The sequence below is a fragment of the Scophthalmus maximus genome, chromosome 19 (genome assembly GCF_022379125.1).
Source record: "Scophthalmus maximus strain ysfricsl-2021 chromosome 19, ASM2237912v1, whole genome shotgun sequence".
NCBI lineage: Eukaryota > Metazoa > Chordata > Actinopteri > Pleuronectiformes > Scophthalmidae > Scophthalmus > Scophthalmus maximus.
In genome coordinates this window covers 4,291,823-4,311,515 of record NC_061533.1, presented here as the reverse complement: position 1 = coordinate 4,311,515, position 19,693 = coordinate 4,291,823, and the positions used below count along the sequence as shown (strand labels likewise).

The window sequence follows — 19,693 nt, the reverse complement described above, 5'->3', positions numbered from 1 at the left end:
GGGGGGGGGGGGGGTGTTGAAACAAAGACTTGTTTCCATCGCTCAGGAGGAGATGGCGTGGAATTTTTTTACCGATTGACTGGAGGGATGGGACAGAAAAACAAGGGGGGGGGGTGTTGCATAATTCACCAGGGTTATCCAAACAAATATGCCCTTGTAAGATTCAAACTGTCGGATGTCGTTAGCTTGTGTTACATTTGAACGCACTTTCATTTCCCCCATCGCTCTCTCGCCTGCTCTCGCTCCGTCTACGCCTGCACGGCCGGCCCTGCACGTCGCACACAGACCCGGGGGCATGTGCTCTTGTCTTGCCATAATTAACATGAGGAGATCCAGCCCGAGACAGGCAGGCAGCGCGGAGCAGGGGTCGCATTTGGGCGAGAGAAAGGTCGCTGATCTCCAAATGCATCTTTTGACTCCAACCTGACTCCGCTGCTGAATTGTGGGTAAAATATGACCTGTTGTCCCTCAAGTGCTCAGGTTGCTGCTGCTGCTGCTGCAAAAAGGTACGTGTCTCTTTTTTTCCATTCTGAAAACCAACAGCGAATAAGAAGTGTTTCTTATGGCAAGCAGAATCAAATCTAAGTGCATTTGTGGCCTCGGATCTCTTCCGTATTCATCCTGACAGTGTGTTAGGAGATTTCTATCCGGGGGGCGGGGGGGCACCAATCTGCAGGTGCCTGCCCACAGATAACACCCAGTTCCTGGGCGGGAATTGCTACGCCAATGGGGCACCAGTTGGACGTCGACCTTCTCTGCGAGGAGCTTAAAACGCCACCGCCGCGGCTGCAGGTCCGCTTGTCAGCCCGTGCGCAGTACCGCCGAGTGCTTTCGGTCCCCGCTTGTTTACTGCAAAATCTTTTTGGGCCTGAAATTGAGGTGGCAAGCGAAAGCTTCGGGAGGGTCTGCAGCATTTTGTGATTTAAAAAAAAAAAAAAAAATGTAGGCAATTTACGGCTCTCCAAGGAGAGAGAGAGAGAGAGAGAGAGAGAGAGAGAGAGAGAGAGAGAGAGAAGAAAAGAACGCATTCCACTGCGTTGATGAGCAGTTACAGAGAGCACTTTGACAGGATTCTCAAATGCGTTGCCTAGACACAAAATAAAAAGAGCGGACACATAAATATCATCATTCCATTTCCACACTGAATTACATAATGTACAATAATACCCCCCCCCTCCCCTCCCCTCCCCTCCCCCCTCCGCCCTGCAATCAAAAGACAACTTAATGTGAACAATATGTTCAGTAAATGTCCAAGACTACACAGAAAAGGTAAAGACGGGCAGAATTAGAAAGATGTTTTTCTTTTGAAGCCTCGTCGGTTACTACTCGAAGAGCTCTATTCCAAAAGACTATATGTTGGGGGTTATTTTGGGGGGGGGAAGAAAGTACAAAACATCATCAGTAAACAACAACGTAGGAGACCCGGTCTGGAGAGGTGTTCGGTTGAGTGTACCATGGTTTTAAAACATTGAACGCTTTCAAATGGCTGTACAAGATATACAAGATATGGCGTATATCGGTTTTGTTTCCTTTTTTTCTCTTTACATTGAAGTGGCGGAAAACCTGTTTTTTTTTGTTTGGAATGAAACTCCTCACGTCCACACAGATTTACAAAGGGATCACGAGGGGCGGGAGGGGACCCATAAGGCACTTGGACGCCATCGACAAACGACTCCCAACCCCACAAACGAGCAGGAAAAAAAAGAGAGAAAAAGCCCTCAGATCTTCCCCGAGTCTCCCTAAATGGCAGTTTGTCAGCAAGCTGCTGCTGCCCCCCCCCGCCTGCGCCCCTCCACCCCCTCCATCGTCGTCGCTCCACCCAGATCCACACGAGCGCCGAGTGAACCGAGTGGGCGCTCTCTGATCTTTTGGTTTTTCTTTTTTCACGGCTATGCGATTTCAAACCCCCAAAGTGCCGTGAGATCTTCTCTCTGCGTGACACTTCCGCCGCCCCCCGTTCTTTTCCCTCCGCCTCAGAAAGCTGGTTTTCATGTCAAACGCAAAAAAAACAAAAAAAAAACAAAAAACAAAACATCAGCACTTTGCAAACGGGGAAATCAAAAAGTACAGTTGCATACACCACTCTTTGCACGGGAGGATTGTGTGGGGGTGGTGGGGGGGGGTTTGGGCTGCGAGTGTTCAATCGTCCCAGTTGGAAGAAGCTGTGTGGAACTGTTACGCTCATGTGTGTCACCGACTCCGTTTCCTCATCGTGATACTGACGAAGAGTCCGTCGCCACTGTGACTCTGAAAGCACCAGGTTTTTTTCCTAAGCTGTGTCTTCAGCGGCGGGGCCGCGGGCTGGAAGGGATTGCGGAGGTGTGTGCGCGTGTGGATGAAATGGAGCCTCGCCGAACACCAGAATAACTCCCCGCGCGTCTGAAAAAGCATCTTTCGTCAGAGCTGCAGTCCAGTCCTGTCTTCTCCCTTTCCGTCCCACTCCTCTCGGCCCTCCTCTCCCACACCGTGGTGGTCGCTGGAAGCCCCCGCCCGTCCCTCGCCTCTTTGGTGCTGAGCGTGATGGGAGGGCGCGGCCACTCGGGGCCCCTGCGGGGGGGGGGGGGCCGTTTTTAGCAGCAGTCACTGTCATTGTCTTTAGCCACTCGGTCGTTGGCGTTGGCAGCGTGGCGGCGCCTCGTAGAGAGTCATTGTCTTGAGGGGGCCCTGGCATCTGATGACCCCTCGATACGGAATAGTTGTGGGTGGCGGCGGCGGCGGCGGCGTATTTTGGTTAACGGGCGAACGAGCGCAGCGGTGGCGCTAGTTGCCCACCAGGGGGCTGAGGTCGCCGTGGTGGTTCTTTAGCTTCTTCTTGAAGAGGGAGATGGTGGAGGGCCGGTACAGGATGATCCAGGGCTCGGAGGACGCCGTGCTCTGGCTGCAGCTGTCCGACCCGCTGACGGTGGGGATGTTGGGGGACCTGCGAGAGCAAGAGGGACAGCGGCAGAGCGTTAGAAGGCAGGAAACAGTAGAATCACAAAAGGTCATAGTGGCAAGGAGTTTAACAAAAAAGGAAGGGGATATACAGATGGTGTCCCACTGCCCTCTAAATATATATCCCTCACGTCGTGCCTGGCTTATCACAAACACAGACTGATGGCAATTATCATAGTGGGACATATGTTCCAGTTTCAGTTTTTCCATACATATTGCGCCATTTGGCAAAAAAGGATTCAAGCGCCTGCAGGATGTTTAGGAACCGAAAAACAGAGCAAAGGACTCCAGTGGACCGATTTAAAACTTCTCCATGCAAACATTAAACACTCGAGACAAAAATGGAAGGATGAATGAAGACGATTGACAATTTTTATATTCGCTTGCAAAACAGAAAGCAAATGCATTTTTTTTTGATTTGCAGAATTTAAAAGGTTTAGACAAACACCCAGATGTTTCCCGTAGGTCCACAGACACGTTCTGGTGTGTGTGTGTGTGTGTGTGTGTGTGTGTGTGTGTGTAAATCTGACGGTCTCACACTGTCTGAACACTTTGCCAAACTACAGCATGCAACTCAATTACACACTGCTGTGCAGGGATCTCTGAAATTCCCACCTGTGCAGGACGAGAACAATAATCTGTCTCTGGCAACTCAATTCAGTTTGTATCAAAAGATGAAACCGTGCGTGGCTGACTGGAGTACGAGACGATCGCGAAATTGGTAACGCCTGATTCGATTTTCTGAGGAGGGGGAAAACAAAGGTAGCGAGTGGAAACGGCATGTTGTGACCACCAGCTGTATTAATGCAAACAGATTCATCAGATGAGTCTCTTTCCCGATCCGAAGGCGACACACAGGCGTCACTAAGTTGCACGGGGATCGTCTCCACGCACAACAAAAGTTCCGGCATCGGAAGGATCTGCAAAATGCCAAAACTTCTTCCGAGACTGACGTGAGTGTCATCCTGCTTCATTTATCTTCTTTTTTCCCCCTCTTCTTCCCCCCAGTGTGACACGCGTGTAATGAAACGCCACCGCAGATAAGCGCTTTGACATCTGACGCATTGGCCGACCGCCCACGTCGGAACGCCCCTCCTTTACTTACTTGACTGTGATGTGCAGCAGCAGCTTCGCCACCATGGCTACGACGGTGAGGATGAGGAGCGCGGCCAGAGCGTAGATGGTCCACACTGCGGAGAGAGAGAGAGAGACGTCAGGCGTTTTAATGGAAGCCAAAGCAGACTGAAAGCAAGTAAAGAAAGAAATTATTCGAGGTCCCGCCGGGAACACCTGTTGGCGGTGTTGGGCCAGAGAATTGTCAAGGAACGGTGATGCATTATCAGTGCACATCTGTTCGCCGCTGGCGGAGAATTAAATCAGGCGGCCCCCTTCGAGACGGGAGCGCTCGGAGTTTGTAAAAACAATCGTGTTTGAGGGAAGTTTTTAAAAAGCACACGTCAGTCCACCCTGAGTAGCTTTCGACAGGAGGCCTGATTGTGATCAGCAAGGGAAACCCCGAAAAGTCACTGACGGGAATGGAAACAACAAGAGCGTCACACGGCATATTACTTCTATTTATGATCACAGGAAGACCACCTGAGCCAGAGCGTCCACACGCACACAGAGGATCTCAACACGTGCAGAGAAAGCGGGTCGCGCTGAACGGGCGCCCGCGGCAACACGCGCAAAAAAGAGCAAACGTCCCACAACGGCCCAGAACAGGCAGAGACATGGTGCAGTAGTGTATCAGGGGTGTTGACATACTAGCGCTGTGGCCGGTGGTCTCGCCGCGTCCAGCCCACTGACCTGGCATGTTGTGATCCGGTTTGCCGGGGCTGGACGTGATCACGTAGAGGATCTGGGAGGAGCGTCCGTTGGAGGTGCTGTTGGAGCGCTGGGTGACGCCGCGGGCCAGCTGCGGCCCCGCCGTGCTGGGGGCGTCCTCGCCCTCGTCCTCGCCGTCTCCCTCGGCCTCCATCGTCCTGGTGTCTTGGCTTCTCAGTGCTGCGGGGGGGGGGGGGGGGGGACACACGAAGATTTCTTTAACACAGGTTCACGGAGAGATGAGTGTTGTTTTTTTTCGTGCTATGTGGGTGCAGGATATTAGATTAGATCAGAATCGACTGAACTTTAAAAACCAATACCTTTTACTGCCTTGTGGCAGGAGCAGACCTTTTGTCGCTGATCAGGGGGGCCACTGACCCAAACACGACTTTGTCAGGTGCTGAGATTTCTGGCTCCGCTTTAGTGCAAAATTATCTTGAGCCACTGGCATTTTCAAAATACCCCAAACACACACGCATGCAGACGCACGCACGCACGCACACACGCACGCACACACACACGCACACACACACGCAGCATACTGGCATTTCCAACTGCTCAGTGATAGATGATGATGCTATGCTTGAGCAACCAGAACATAATTCAACCTCAACGGTCCAAAAAGACTGATATGAATGAAGCATAATGGCAATAAAAGCGGACTGTGTCATCGAAATGCTGTTTTGTTTTTTTAAATATATGAATTGCCAAAAATAGTTGTATAACCTTTTCAGACACGCTGTGTCGGCAGGCGGCCCCGCCACTTTGAAATTGAAATATCTCCGCGGCTAATTGATGGATTTCCATGAAATTTGGTGCAAACATTAACGCAATCATTCGGATGAGTCGTAGTACCCCCCCCCACCCCACCCCCGCCGCTGACTGTTCACGTAGCGCCATCCGCTCATTGACTCACCATCACATCTACAGTGAGATTTACACCATGTGCATGTGATTATCCATGAGCAGCACAGCTGACAGCAGCAGTGGGAAAATATGGAATGAGTTAACAGAATTTAGGACAAATTTAGGACTTTTTGATTATTCAAGCACAGTAAGTCATTCTTTTTGTCCATCTCACAAAGTATAACTCATATCTCCAGTATTAGTGGTGATTGTTAGACTTTCAATCTTCTGATTAATATTGTAAATATGACTTTATTCAGCCACGTTGCCCAGCCCCCATCAGAATATTACCGCAGTTTCTCTGCAATGAGGCATATGTGAGTCATTTCTCTGGTTTCCATAGCTCTTAGGGAGACGAGCGCTGAGCTGTGGATCCCGTGACTCCGACGCCGAAGAGGAAAAAAGCGGAGTGATCGTCCACGAGATGAGGACGCAGATCACTTAACGCCCCCTTCAATCATTCCTGTGGGGGGTAAACAGGCCGCGTCGCAGGAAGCGCACAGTCATGGGATACACACGAGGAACGCAATAACCTTTACTGTAAATACGACCTCCTCTGCCTTTTTCGTCTACTGCTCCTAAAACAAAGATGTGATTTATTTCGAAATCACCCAAACTCCTACGTCTGAAATGCGGCTCGTGAGAAACAAAAATATAAATCTGTCTATCCATCCATCAGTACCCGCTGCTCTCAGCAGCTTTTTCGTGAACAGGTCTTCAGAGAGAAATATATATCGTAGCCAGGAACTTTGAGTTGCCATTCCGCGGGACTCGCTGTGGTACGATGCGATACTTTGTGTACTCTGCGAATGACTGACTTGACTCTCTAAACCACCCGAAAATGGTAAACTCCAGCCGTATTGTGTCCCCCCCCCCCCCTCACTCTTGCTTGGATGTTTCTTCTCACATAACAGCTCGACCTGACTGCGACGTTCCCAGGAACTTCGCACATGTTCCCCATTTGCAAACGAAAAGCACCGCGCTTCAAAGTCGGCCTCGGCTGAAATGCTCTCCGCCATTGTCATCTGAGAGCACTTACTCTGAAATTGCCATTTCGCCCGCGCACTCCGCCACTGAGTTTATATATATATATATATATATATATATATATATATATATATCGTGCCTGTCCAGAGGTCAAAAGGGTTTTTGGACGCTCCGATATTGTTCTTATACTGTAAGTCACCAGCGGGTGAAAGAGAAAGTGAACAGGATTACAAATGGAAGCAGAGAGGGAGGAGGGAGGACCAGCTTCGATGTCACCTATGCTGAATGACATCCGGTTGTGTATCTATTAAATCATTGTCGGTGCACTGAGAATATTCAGACTCATCGTGAGAGAAGATGATGTAAAAAAAAAACGACAGAGGACAGCTTTCCCTTTTTTCATTCTTCACATTTGTCCGGAGATGATTAAATAATTGACCGCGATGAACTCAACCCTCCGTGGCCCCCGCGGCTCCTCGGGGCCCTCCCGGGGGCACGACGCATGGAATCGCAGTACTTTGTATGTGGGCTGGCGTGGATCAGAACTCGCCGTGCAATGCGCCGAGGAGCACGGCGCGGCCTGCTGCGGCTTGATAAGAGAGCGAGCTCCAGGAAAAGCAAAGCATTATTTAAATGTGCAGTATCACCCGGGGGGGGGGGGGGGGGGGGGGGGGGGGGGGGGGGGGGGGGGGGGGGGGACGCACATTGACTAGCATATGAAAAGGGGAAAGCGCCGGCCGGTGGCGTGACAACCAGCGCACACCCGAGCATGCCAATGTGGCTTTGTGGCCGGTGGTCACTCCGGAGCCCTCAGGTCGCATTGTTAATACCCAATCTGGGGCCGGAGACTTGTTAAAGACTCATTCAAATGCCTCCGAAGCGAGTCGATTACCCACCTTGGTAAAGCAGAGCGAACCCCTGCGCCTGGTTGGTGCGGTCCGAGTAGAAGTAGACTATGACAAAGTCGCCCGTGACGTTCACCAGCTCCCGCGGCCGGCTGCGCCAGTCGAAGCGGGCCACCACCTGGTTGGTGTAGCCGTCCAGCAGCTCCACCATGTCCGTCTGGTGGGAAATGTCGAAGAAGGTGAAGTTGAAGAGGAGGGCGTGCGCCCCGGGCACCTGGACGGTCCAGTAGCAGACGCGGCCCGGCCCGTACTTGTCGGGGAAGTCGGGCGAGTAGATCACCCCCGATGGAGCGGAGTAGTTCCCGCCGCAGGCCCCGACCCGGGCTGGAGGGGAGAGAGCACGGAGACAGAGGAGAAAAGGAATGAACCCAGATAAGGGGTAAGGTTGATTAAATATAACTAATACACAGACTTTTTTTTCTTTCTTTTTTTAATCTCAGAGAAATAGACGACAAATTTAACACCCGCAAAAAAAAAGTTGGATTAGTCCTTGATTCATTTCAAAGTTCTTACAAAAGTTTACTGAGAACATCTCAAATTGAAAGTATTTAAAGGGGCAGTTCAGTGATTTTGAAGTGGGGTTTAAATTAAAAAGGGGCAAACTTAAACGGCTGTCTGGCGGCAAACTAAAACAGTGGGAAAAAAAAACATCCTTCTCCTCCAAACTCCGTTAGATGACATCCATGATCACCATCTCCATAAGGTAACATATTAACTATGCATAAGTAACACATACAACCCCACTTCAAAATCACTGAACGCTCCCTTTTATATGCAAAGGATTGCAAGATATAAAGTTTACGTATGATATGGTGAAATGACAGACCTGCAGAAAGGGTTATTACCACGGACACAGACGTATTTGTAAAAGTGCATTCTGACATTACTTTGGTTATCTTAAACTTTTTAATTTGTTCTATTCATTTAAATTAATTTATTTCAGACACTCACTGTCGAAGATGATGACCCAGCCGTCTCCGCCGCAGGGCTGCGTGTGGTCGCCGAAGCACACGTGGTTGCACTCCATGCTCGGCGACTCGCCGCCGTGGTGGTCGGGCAGGTCCACCTCGTTGCCGCAGAAACAGGCGTATCCTGACTCCATACCGGCGAGCTGCAAGACACAGAGAGGAGGCACACGCAGATCAGCGACGCTGCTTTTCATGAATCCATAATTCGGGGGAACATCGGCGCCACAAAGGGGGAACGCTAAGGGAGTCGTTCTGATGACTGAGGGGATTAAGATTAAAAGTCAGATTCAAATAATAGTCTTATGGATTGTTTTCTCACATGACCTTGATGTGAAATTGTGATCACACTTTTGAACTTCTTGACGACACGCAGCTCCATTCCCTCTTTGGGAGTGAAACGAGCCCTAATTGCTCCGTCTCTCGCGACTACGCGACGCAGTGACCCGGACGACCACATCCTCTCGGCCTCCTTCCAAAAACACACGGCCACACGCGAGGGTGCAGAGGATCAACCGTTCTACAGCGGGAGCACCTAGCCACGTTTTTGTCGAAATCCAAACGGTTTCGAAGACTGTTCCTGAACGCATGGCCATCCGCAGGAATGTGAACCGCCAACCTTCACACGTCTTGACCCCTCGCCACCACTGGCTGCCGGTTCTCAAAAGAACTACTGTCCTGCATTCGAAAGGACGCCATTGTCCAATTCTTTCAGGCCCCTCGATGAATTCGCACAAGCGAAGGTACTGCAAATCCCACTTCCCACTCTTGCGTCTCATGGAATAGGAATTGAATGCAGCGTCTGCCCTCGTCACCTCGTATCAAGCTTCGTCCTTTGTTGCACTGTTCTGATCTGATGACTGAATGAATCAACGCGTGCGGGAAGGGGGGGGGGGGGGGGGGGGCACCGGCGTGAATGATTCCGACGGAGCACATAGGCGGCGGATCGCTCGTCTCGCTCATCAGACATGCTCTTTGTCCTCAAAAGTCACATGGGATCTGATGCTTCCGAGGCACCGACGTCGCACATGGGGCGAGTAGCGGACGGCGTCGGTCCGGGGGTACAGGCAGAAGGATGCCGCCGCAATCCTGCGACATCTGTCGAAAGTGAGAGGGGGGCAGGGACGAGCCGTCAGTACCTGTCAACGCTGACGGAGCTGAGCGCGGATCTGCTGGGACCGAAAACCCCCCCCAAAAAAATCACCTGAACACCTGGCCCTGTTTACAGCTGGGACAATGGCATGATGGGAAGGACGCCATTGGAGAGGGGGAGGCGGCCAATGGCGGGCTCATAACCATTCATTTCCAGCTGTCAAGCCTCGACCGGCGTGACGGTCCATCACGCGCCGGTCGGTTTGAAACAAAGGGGGTTTGGCGGCTGAATGAAGGGCGGCACGGGCCGACTGCTGTCGGCAACACGGGCGATAATTGTCAGTTGGCCGCTTGCGAATGCGGACGGTTTAGATAAAAAGCTTCATTGTCGAAATGACGCGGGCAATTCACAGGGACATTTTCTTTCTATCGGATATGAGCAGATTTTTATTTGGGTTTTTTTGGGAAACTGTTCGGAAAATGCTTTTTAATGCAACGGGCAGGCCGCAGAGCAGGAAAGGACTGAATTAGTCGCCTATTATTAATAATCGATTAATCGGTTCAAGTATTTTTTATGAAAAAAAAGTAAAAATTCCCTTGTTTCAGCTTCTCAAACGTGAATATTTTTCTGGTTTCTCTGCTCCTCTGTGACAGGGAACTGAATATCTTTGGTGTGTGGACGAAAAAAAAACATCATCTTGGTGGTTTTGCGAAACACGATCGCCATTTTATGGACCAAACAAGTTGCAGCCCCGAAGGACACATTCAAATTAAGATGGAGACGGAGAGGGAAGACGTGTGTGAGCAAACGGGTCTTCATGTAGATGTCTCCTGTGAGATAATCTGATCATTTGAGGACACGCGACTTACATCTCCCCGTTTTATTCCTGCACAAACCTCATTTCCCCTCTCAACGTACCTTGTATCGCTGCTTCCTGCAGAAGCTGATACAGTTTTGGATGGTGAGTTTGTTGGAGGTCTCGCTGGTGCCCGACAGCGTGGGCGGGTCGCCGCTGTCCCTGAAGCAGCCCAAGTTCCCCGGCACTGCGCAGAGATAAGGAGAGAGAAACCGTCAGTGACACAGCTCAGATGCAATCGGTATCACATTCTGGCTATTGGCATTTCCCTGCACAATTACAATGGGAGGATTTATTTTCATTTTTTAACACGATTTTTTTCTCGATCCAGCTTTCCCCGCCGGATCATTTTCAAGATCCGTCCCCTAACGGGTGTTGGATATGACGACAGTGTTTCTCCCTGTCAGAACGTCCCCTAAGATGTCCATGTTTTATCATCATGTTTGTGCCTCGCAGATGTCCCCCCCCGAAGACCAATCTGGGCTGACACACTCCACAAACATTCAGTTGTGTGTTTGGATGTTTCGGCGTGAATTTCCAACAGGCAAGCCAACATTTTGGCCCCAGAAGAAAAGAGACGAGGAGGAGGAGGAGGAGGAGGAGGAGGAGGAGGGAGAGCGGACTGGAGAGGGGGACGAGTGGAACAGAGATGTCGGAGTCATTGTGAGAGAACGAGAGAGAGAGCTGGAATCTGGGAAATGTACCCCGTCAGATGTGAGAACAAGTTGCATCAGGTTGCTGGGAAATAAAAAAGAAAAAAATTGTAGGGGGATCATCAAACAAATGGCAACATCCAAAAGTCCAACACCTCAAAGCTACAGTGCGTAATTTTGGTAATTTTCTGGCGGCATCTGGTGGTAAAGTTGCAAACCGCAGCCAACTGAGCGCCCGACGGGGGTCACTTTACGGTGGCGCACCGCTGATTCCATTTCCGGTTTTCCCGGCGGCGCTGAAAATTTTACGCGAACGCAACTTATTCTGGAACCGTTTTGTTCAACAACCGTATTCAACAGGACGTAGCAAACACGGCGACTCACACGGAGGTCAGGTCCACCTCATGTAACGCTATTTAACTCGTTCACAGTTGATACAAAATTCACTGATTATTATACGTAGATGAACACATAGTTATGGACAATATATCGAATTTCAAGTTCTTCTAAATATTACACACTGTAGCTTTAAGTCTGCGTTAAACACAGGTTCAATTTTAGCCACTAAAGCACAAAGGTGACACCGGATCATGAGTAAAACTCATTGTTAACAGCGTATTTTTATTTGGACTGAAAAGTTCTCATGAAAGGATAAACAAGCTGCATATTCATTTGTCCTTTTTAAAAACACTCTTGGTTTTGTCCATCGTGGCAGCCGATTACATCGACGACTGCTGAACATTGGACATGTCACGCACGGGGGATGTATGACACAAATAGGCCGACAACCGCAGATGGATGGATCACAGGCAGACAGGCGGACGCTCGACACCTTACAAGATCACACTCAAGTGAGACAGCTCACCTCCATCACATCCGCCGTGGATTCATCGAATGTAATTCACTCTTTCAGTGCGCTACAACCAGAAAACACTCTTCAAAGTCAAACACAACATCTCAGGAAGTGCCGACGAAGCCTCCGGCACTCTTGCAGCCCGCTTGCAAGATTTGTCTCTCGTTGCCATTCAAACAGGCCAACTCTTGTTTCACGACAACCCTGACGAGCGGAAGTGTTTTCCACAGTCTGAAAGTCACGTCTCACTGCATGTTTCGCTAAATTCCTCCCACACGGCTCCTTCCGTCTGACCGGAATCGGTGCCGTCCAAACACGGGGGCGACAAAAGAGCTCATAACGGCGGAGACGGGAAAAAGACAAGGGCAAAGACTGTGTGCCGGAGAAAATTGCGGTCAGCGCCGCTTTTGACTCACACAACGGACGCAAAGAAATCAAGAGCATGTGATATTACAGCGTGTTCTTGTTCCTTGTCGGGGCATCTGTGTGCAAATTCAATTGCAAATTAAATGAGCCACAAACCATCTTTAATACAAAGTGTGATTGATGCTTTCCGGTTGGAAATGGAGTTTCGTGCAGAAAGTCTCGTAAAAAAAAAAAAACGGGGGGGGGGAGAAAAATGACTGGAAATTAAAAACATACAGTGATAATAAAAGACGGACCATTTCTTCTAAGTGGAGCCGCCGCAGCTCGTCGTTTCGCCGAATACAAATATGAATGCGGCGATGCACTGTCATTCGGTTCGCACATGTAACAGAGAGCAATGCGTTACTGTACATTTGCGTTGTTCCACACAGGTTTTTGATATCACACAGAAGCATGTCCTGTCTGACAATGTGCCGCTCTGTGGATGCGGCAGAGTCTGACAACAAGCTGGGAGACTGTGGGGCCGTTTGTCGTCCCCCCCCCCCGTCCCCCCGTCCCCTCGTCCCCCAACTCTGTGTAACAGCCACTGTCCTAGAACCAAAAGTCTCTGGAGCCTCTACGGTTCTTTGAATGTTGAAAAGCTTCCCGCTCGACGGCGAGTTCCACCCAGCAGTTGGCAGGCTTGTATGATTCAATGTTGAATGAATATTGGAAGTCTGCACAACGTATCGATTCATAAACAACCCAATTTGACTATGGATAACATCTGAGTCGAGGAGCGTCGCTCAGAAGTGCCTTCATGAACTGGAGTAACCTTGCTGAAGACCACACACACACACACACACACACACACACACACACACACACACACAGGGGCAGCGGGGGTGGGGGGGGGGTGTGACATGTTTCAAATTCCGCGCACAAGAAATGTCCACCACAGTTGGGGGAGAGGAGGGGGGTGGGGGGGGTTAGGGTGGGGGTTCACCCATGTTTGCCGGCCGTGAAGTGACTGGCGAGTTTTTGGCTTTGCAGTGTCCCCATTTTTTTGGGGGTGGGGGAAACGCTGAGTAATCTCAGGTATTTTTTCCGTTTTTGCTCAAGTGGATTAATCCCATGAGCGAATGTGTGTGGGAGGGGGGAGCAGCAGAGAAGAGAGGGGCGAGATAAACACCTGGTTGGGAACCAGCAACCAGCCCTCCGAGCAAGGCAGGTACCACTTCAATGGAGCTTTTGAAAAAAGCGGAGGAGGAGAAAAAAAAAAAATGCCTCTGCAGGGCTCAGCAGCCAAGATTAAAGGCAGCAGTGCTTCTTTTCTTTTCTTTTTCATTTCTGCTTTGACAGGAAGATTGCAGACTACGGTCAATTTATCTGTCTTTGTCGTTGTCCCGGGGGGGGGGGGGGCCGTGAGGCCCTGGCTGAAGAGCAGCAGGTGGTGGGATCGTATCTCACCAGAAGCGTTGGGAGGTTGGTACGGAACTGGAGACAGAGAAGGCAGCGCTGCATGTACAGGACCCCCCCCCCCCCAAAAAAAAATTAAATTGCCCTTGCATGAAACAAGGCCTGAACGCAAAGCATTGTTCCTTTTTGAGAAGAACATCTGCTTTGCAGGTGCAACAAGTGCAAATATATCCATGTACAATAAAGGACCAAAAGAAACACACACACACAAACACACTCTGAAACACTTCAAAGCTGCTGCTAGAATTTAGACTTTTACAAGCCAGAGGGGAGAAATGGAGGAAACACAAGGTGCATAAATTCTCCGAGTCGGCCCCGGACCAGACCTCTGATCCCCTCCCGCGGAGGGACGGGACTCCCACAAAGTTTTCAAAAGAGTGTAGCAAAAAAAAAAGAAAAAGGGAAACTAAACAAGGCCCGACCGCAGCCAGACTCATCACAAGCTGGCAGCCGGCTGCCTCGCCTCACCCCGGGATTAATAAAAGAGAGCAGTTAGTTAGCCTTCCCACAATGCAACGGGGCGCGATGCCGACGGGAGGCGGCGGCGGCGGGGCGAAACAACAGAGTTGCATGGGATGTCTTGTTTGGCACGGAACAGGAGACACCGCTGTCGACGCGAAAGACACAACAACAAACGCCGCCGCCGACCCAAAGCACATCAGTGAGAAAGAAAGAAAGACAGAGAGAGAGAGAGAGAGAGAGAGAGAGAGAGAGAGAGAGAGAGAGAGAGAGAGGGGGAAAAAAACAATACACGGGAATATAACAAACAACGTCAAACATGTGCTGCACATGGCGGGAGAGCATGCATGTAGGTTGATGAGCTGGGGGGGGGGGTTAACATGTTATCAAGGAAACATAATTATAGATTTAAAATTCCTATGACATCTGGAGGCAGAGGAGCAAGAAGAAGAAGAAGAAGAAGAAGAAGAAAAAGAAGAAGAAGAAGAAGAAGAAGAAGAAAAAACCCAGGGCAGACATAGAGAGCAGGGCAGGGTCAAAGAAGAGTTGTTGTTGTTGTTGTTGTTGTTGTTGTTGTTGTTGTTGTTTTAATGGGAGTCTGGATGTCTCTCTCTCTCTCTCTCTCTCTTTTCTTTTTTACAAAATAGATTTACTCTTTTACAGCCAGACTCTGCTCGTTTTGCATCCGCCCGCCACAGTGCGCCAGATAATATCACTTAAAAAGATGAGGTAAGAGAGAGAGAGAGAGAGAGAGAGAGAGAGAGTCCTTCAGGAACGATGAACCTTTTCAAAGTCTCTACTTCGTAATCACTGTTAGAACTCGAGAGGGTTCCAGGTCCTCTCATCATCTGAGAAGATGCGATGACACAGGGTACGATGGTTTTATTATTAATGTTTGACAGTAGACTGAACAGCTTCGTGATCTTACAAGCAAAACAATAAATCGGACATAAAATCTGCAGAGTCATTGGTAGTTAAAGTAGTAGCTGGTTGTACTACATACAGTACAGACAGCTGAGAGGCTCGACAAGAATAAATAATAATGACGATAAACTTTATCTTCATGCAGCTTAAGGTGCTTAGATCAAAAGAAAACAGAACGGGAGCAGAACATAATAAGATAATAATGTGTGCTAGATAGGTAGGTAGGCAGGTAGGTAGGGAGGTACATGTAGGCAAGTAGGCAGGTAGGTAGGTAGGCGGAGGTAGGCAAGTAGACAGGTAGGTAGGGAGGTACATGTAAGCAAGTAGGCAGGTAGGTAGGTAGGCAGGCAAGTAGGTAGGTACATGTAAGTAGGTAGGCACATGTAGGCAGGAAGGTAGGCAGGTAGGTGCATGTAGGTAGACAGGTAGGTAGGTGTACTTTATTGACCCAAAGCTGGGAAATTGCGGTATCAGGCACAAAACACACTTTACAAAATCTAAGAAATATATATTTTTTAAACATAAACCTAATCATAATCATAATCTTATATGAATAAAAGAAACTAAACGAAAAGACATAGTTAAATCAATTAAATGCGAGACCATACAAATAAGTTTCAAGCAGTATTTTCAACGTGCCGACGGAGGATGCGTGTCTAACACGTAGTGGGAGTTCGTTCCGCATCCTCGGTGCATGATTACAGAAAGCTGCTTCACCATATATCTTTCTGCAGAGTGTGTGTGTGTGTGTGTGTGTGCGTGCGCGTGTGTGACATGAGGGCGACTGAACACCTGAAGATGTTGACGCAGCGGGGGCGAGATGTTCTGTCAAAGGTGTGACCTTGAAATACCAGAACAACATATATAAGCACATTGCAGCTGCGTGGACGAAAACGACGTCACGGACCGACGAGGCCAAGGCACCGCTTCCAAAAACCCGCCGCTATCGCCTCCCTCATCTTTCCATGTTTGCATTTTTTTCACATGCTTCGTCTTCTGACAAGCGATGTGAATGTATAAACATTTAACTGTTTTCCTTTTCACGCCTCATCGAGCTGGTAGCATCCCCCCCCCCCCCACTGATTATTTTCCCATATTGAGTTTGGCATCTCGAGAGATTTGGAAAGAGAGTAAACTACATCGGGAGACGTGTGAATCTGCGATGAGTATCTCCGATAACAGATTGGAGAAAAAGAATCCACAGGAATTCCCCCCCCCCCCCCCCCCCCCCCCCGGCCGCTGTTTGGCCAAAAATTAACCTTTACATTCATCGAATGCCTTACGCAGCACACACTGCTTCATTAACATCCGATTACACCGCGGCCGGGAACAAACAAAACCAAGAGGCTTTCCACATTAGAGAAAGTACGTTAGAGCCGCGGGGTCAAACGAGGAGAAGCGGGGGTTGGTTATTTTATTTTTTTGTAAAAGCGCATTCCTCCAGTGCTCAAAGGCTGGATTCGTGTAATTTAAAACACAGGTATGTTAAAGCCTCGGGAACACGCCCACTATTCCCCGGCCTGCCGAATCTGACGCTGAGCGTGCACCGCCTACCCAGGAATTTGGACTGCAACACCGCGAGGGAACAACGCTTATTACACTTGGTGTTGGTGCGATTTTTCTCCCTCTCCCTCTTTGCCCCTGCCCTTTCCTCCTCGCCCTGTCTCCCTCTCATTGTGTCTCCACCGGCCCCATGTATTACGCCTTTTGCAGTACGGTACACTCGATGCATAAACAAATACAGCTGCCGCATTTTCATGCGGGGCCTGTGATTAGTCGCGTCGACCCGCGCCACAGCTTATGAGAACACGAGAGAAACAGAAGAAAAAATAAAATAATGCCACCAACTCCCCCCGGGACCAAAAAAAAAAAAAGCATTTCTGGACGCACTGTGTTGTTCTTTTTATTTATTTATTTGCGAGGAGGTGGGAGTTTGCTTTCATGTGGGTCTGTTGGGTTCATGCTTTGCAGATCATAAATTGTTCAGTACATGAGAAACTGTTGAGTTTACAGTTGGACAATAAGGAACTTATTATCGGACGGAATGACAGAAGTATTTGTATCTAACAGACGGACTTTGCCTCTGGGACTTTCTTCTTCTTTCTTTTTGTTGTAAACACACTGCCGGGCCCTTTGTGTGTGTGTGTGTGTGTGTGTGTGTGTGTGTGTGTGTGTGTGTGTGTGTTACAACCAGATTGAGATGGAGGAGATCAATTTCCCTGCCCAGGGCCCCGGGAGAGTGACTAACCATCTAATTAGAGGGAAGAGTCAGAGCCTGAAATGAATAATTAGTGCCTTTCTCGACGAGCGATGCTGAACAATGCAGGGAAGAGAGGTGAAAAATGGCCGCCACACCGCATCAGTCTGCCCCCCCACCCCCTGAAAAAAACACCCCAAAGGGTCCGATCTGTGCGTCCCGAGGAGTCGCGGAGGACCTGATATCCGCAGATGAAACGATGAGCGCCGACGCTCTGGGACCACCTGAGGCGGTAGATAAGCGCTGGCGGTGGTGCACGTCCATTCATCAGCATTCGCTTTCAAAGAGGTCGACTTCTTCCGGCTCGTCCGGACGTCAACAACAGTCCCCAGGAAAGTGCAAGAGAGAGAGAGAATAGAACCGAATAGAGATCGAGCATACGGAGAATAGCATTACGATGACTCTCCCCCGTACGTCACATTGATGTGTTTGGTTTGGAAAAAAGTTGAATACATAATTTTATTTTTTTTAAATTTTTTTTACAATACCATTATGCGATTTTTATATTATATATTTACTTGATTGGAAAGATGCAAGTTGCGTGTTTGTGAGCTGCAAAGTAAAAGTGCATCATTCTTACGTCACTCAACTGGGACCACTGACATTGAAACAGCGCTGCTGATGCAGTGTTGCCAGCAAGAGGGGGGAAAAGTATTGTTCCAGACATCGTCTAAAACAAGAAGAACAAGAAGAAGAAGAAGAAGCGGTAATGGCCCCTCGAAGGCGCTTTTAGCCAATTACACCTCGACAATATGAAAGTAAAGAAGCCTATAAACAGCGTTCCAATTATTTTCTCAGCACCTAATCAGCCCTGGTACTAAACCAAGGAATGTTTGGTTCTAAAGCTGGAGCCGGCGAAGAAAAAAAAAAAGGAAGATGTGGTCATTAACCAATGGGGCTCGGGGGGTAGTTTTAATGCCCTCTTTAATTTTTGTGGCCAATCAGATAATTACACACTGCATCTTGTGTGTTACAGTTGACGTTTCCGTTCGAGGGGCGGAACAAAACAATGATCGATATCGAGTCACATCAGACAGAAATATTCCTAAGGACCATCCTGTGGGGCAACACTGTGCATAGTAAATTCCACGGCAGGTTACCAGATGTATATCGATCCTCAGGTTGTCTTGTGTGGAACTCTTCAGATGGTCGCCGAAAACATTCATCATCTGCTGCTTCAGATGTTGGTCAAGATAAGTTATTAGAGGGATGACACAAAGGTACATAAGTGCACATGTTGTGTGTGTGTACAGTTCACAGTATATGTGCACATATGCATTACCTTCATTTTCTAAATTTTGTTCATTTGTTTCCAATTTTTTATAAAAAAACACATATCTTATGTAGTTCACTGTATTTCTTAGCCTTATTCTTGCCTTTAGTTTCTATTACCGGTGCTGTCTTAGTTTTCATATTGCTTTTATCCTGCTGCCTTCTTTCACTTTTGCTTGTTTTCACTTAGCAAATGTCGTCGTTCTCTGTAAGTTTGTGCCATTTGAAAAAAAATCTCACAAGGGAACTGTGGGAAAAAAGAGATGAAAGTCATCAAAATCATTAGGAGTCAATCTGAAATATTAAAAAAAGTTGAAGGGCACATTTCATGGTTCCCACAGGATGAACCACAAGAATTTCCCTTAAGTCCGCTCGACGTTGTCTTCAGTGCAAATGTTTGCATTCTTAAATGCTAGATTAAGATTGTGAACACAATTACCATTTTAATATAACAAAATATCAGCACCATTATACTAGTTTTACTGTTGTTGTTGTTGTTGTTGTTGTTAACATTTGTCTCAAAGCAGTGCTATGACAAAGCACAGCCACAGGGAGCCTCTATTGCTGCTACAGGTCATATAGAATATGATAATACATTTTTGATCAGATTTAGCCAAACAGCAGAGCACACACAACAAACACACGCACTGTGACCTGGAACGGCACCGGCTTCAATATTATCTGACCACATAATAACATGTATTGCACTCGTGCAGAGCCCTGCTTTTCTGCATTTGAGCCCTCGCTCCAGGGCCGCTACATTGGTTGACCAGGTATTCACCCCCCCCCCCCCCCCCCCCCCCCCCCCACACACACACACACACACACACACAAGACAACCACTACACAATGGCCGTCTACTTGTTCTCATTAGCAAACATTCTACGCAACCAGCTCGCCTTCGTAATCAATACCTTTAATTCCCTAATGGCCCCTGGCTGATTTAACCCCGGCCACGTTGAGCGTAGGGAAGGAGCCAGG

General features: G+C 48.8%; 1 protein-coding gene across 2 annotated transcripts in view; it reads right to left on the bottom strand.

Annotated features, from left to right (window-relative positions):
* Nucleotides 1-19,693, bottom strand: part of kremen1 (kringle containing transmembrane protein 1) — a 54,157-nt gene continuing 34,464 nt past the window's right edge. The window contains exons 4-9 of one of the 2 annotated variants that reach the window (XM_047329283.1): nucleotides 10,533-10,657; nucleotides 8,508-8,667; nucleotides 7,548-7,880; nucleotides 4,699-4,938; nucleotides 4,040-4,124; nucleotides 1-2,920 (exon numbers count right to left, since the gene is read on the bottom strand). In XM_047329283.1, the coding sequence (XP_047185239.1) occupies nucleotides 2,761-2,920; nucleotides 4,040-4,124; nucleotides 4,699-4,938; nucleotides 7,548-7,880; nucleotides 8,508-8,667; nucleotides 10,533-10,657 (1,103 nt within the window). In that variant the 3' untranslated portion in view covers nucleotides 1-2,760. The remainder of the gene's footprint in view (nucleotides 2,921-4,039; nucleotides 4,125-4,698; nucleotides 4,939-7,547; nucleotides 7,881-8,507; nucleotides 8,668-10,532; nucleotides 10,658-19,693) is intronic. The other variant, XM_035640854.2, reaches the window with a different exon arrangement.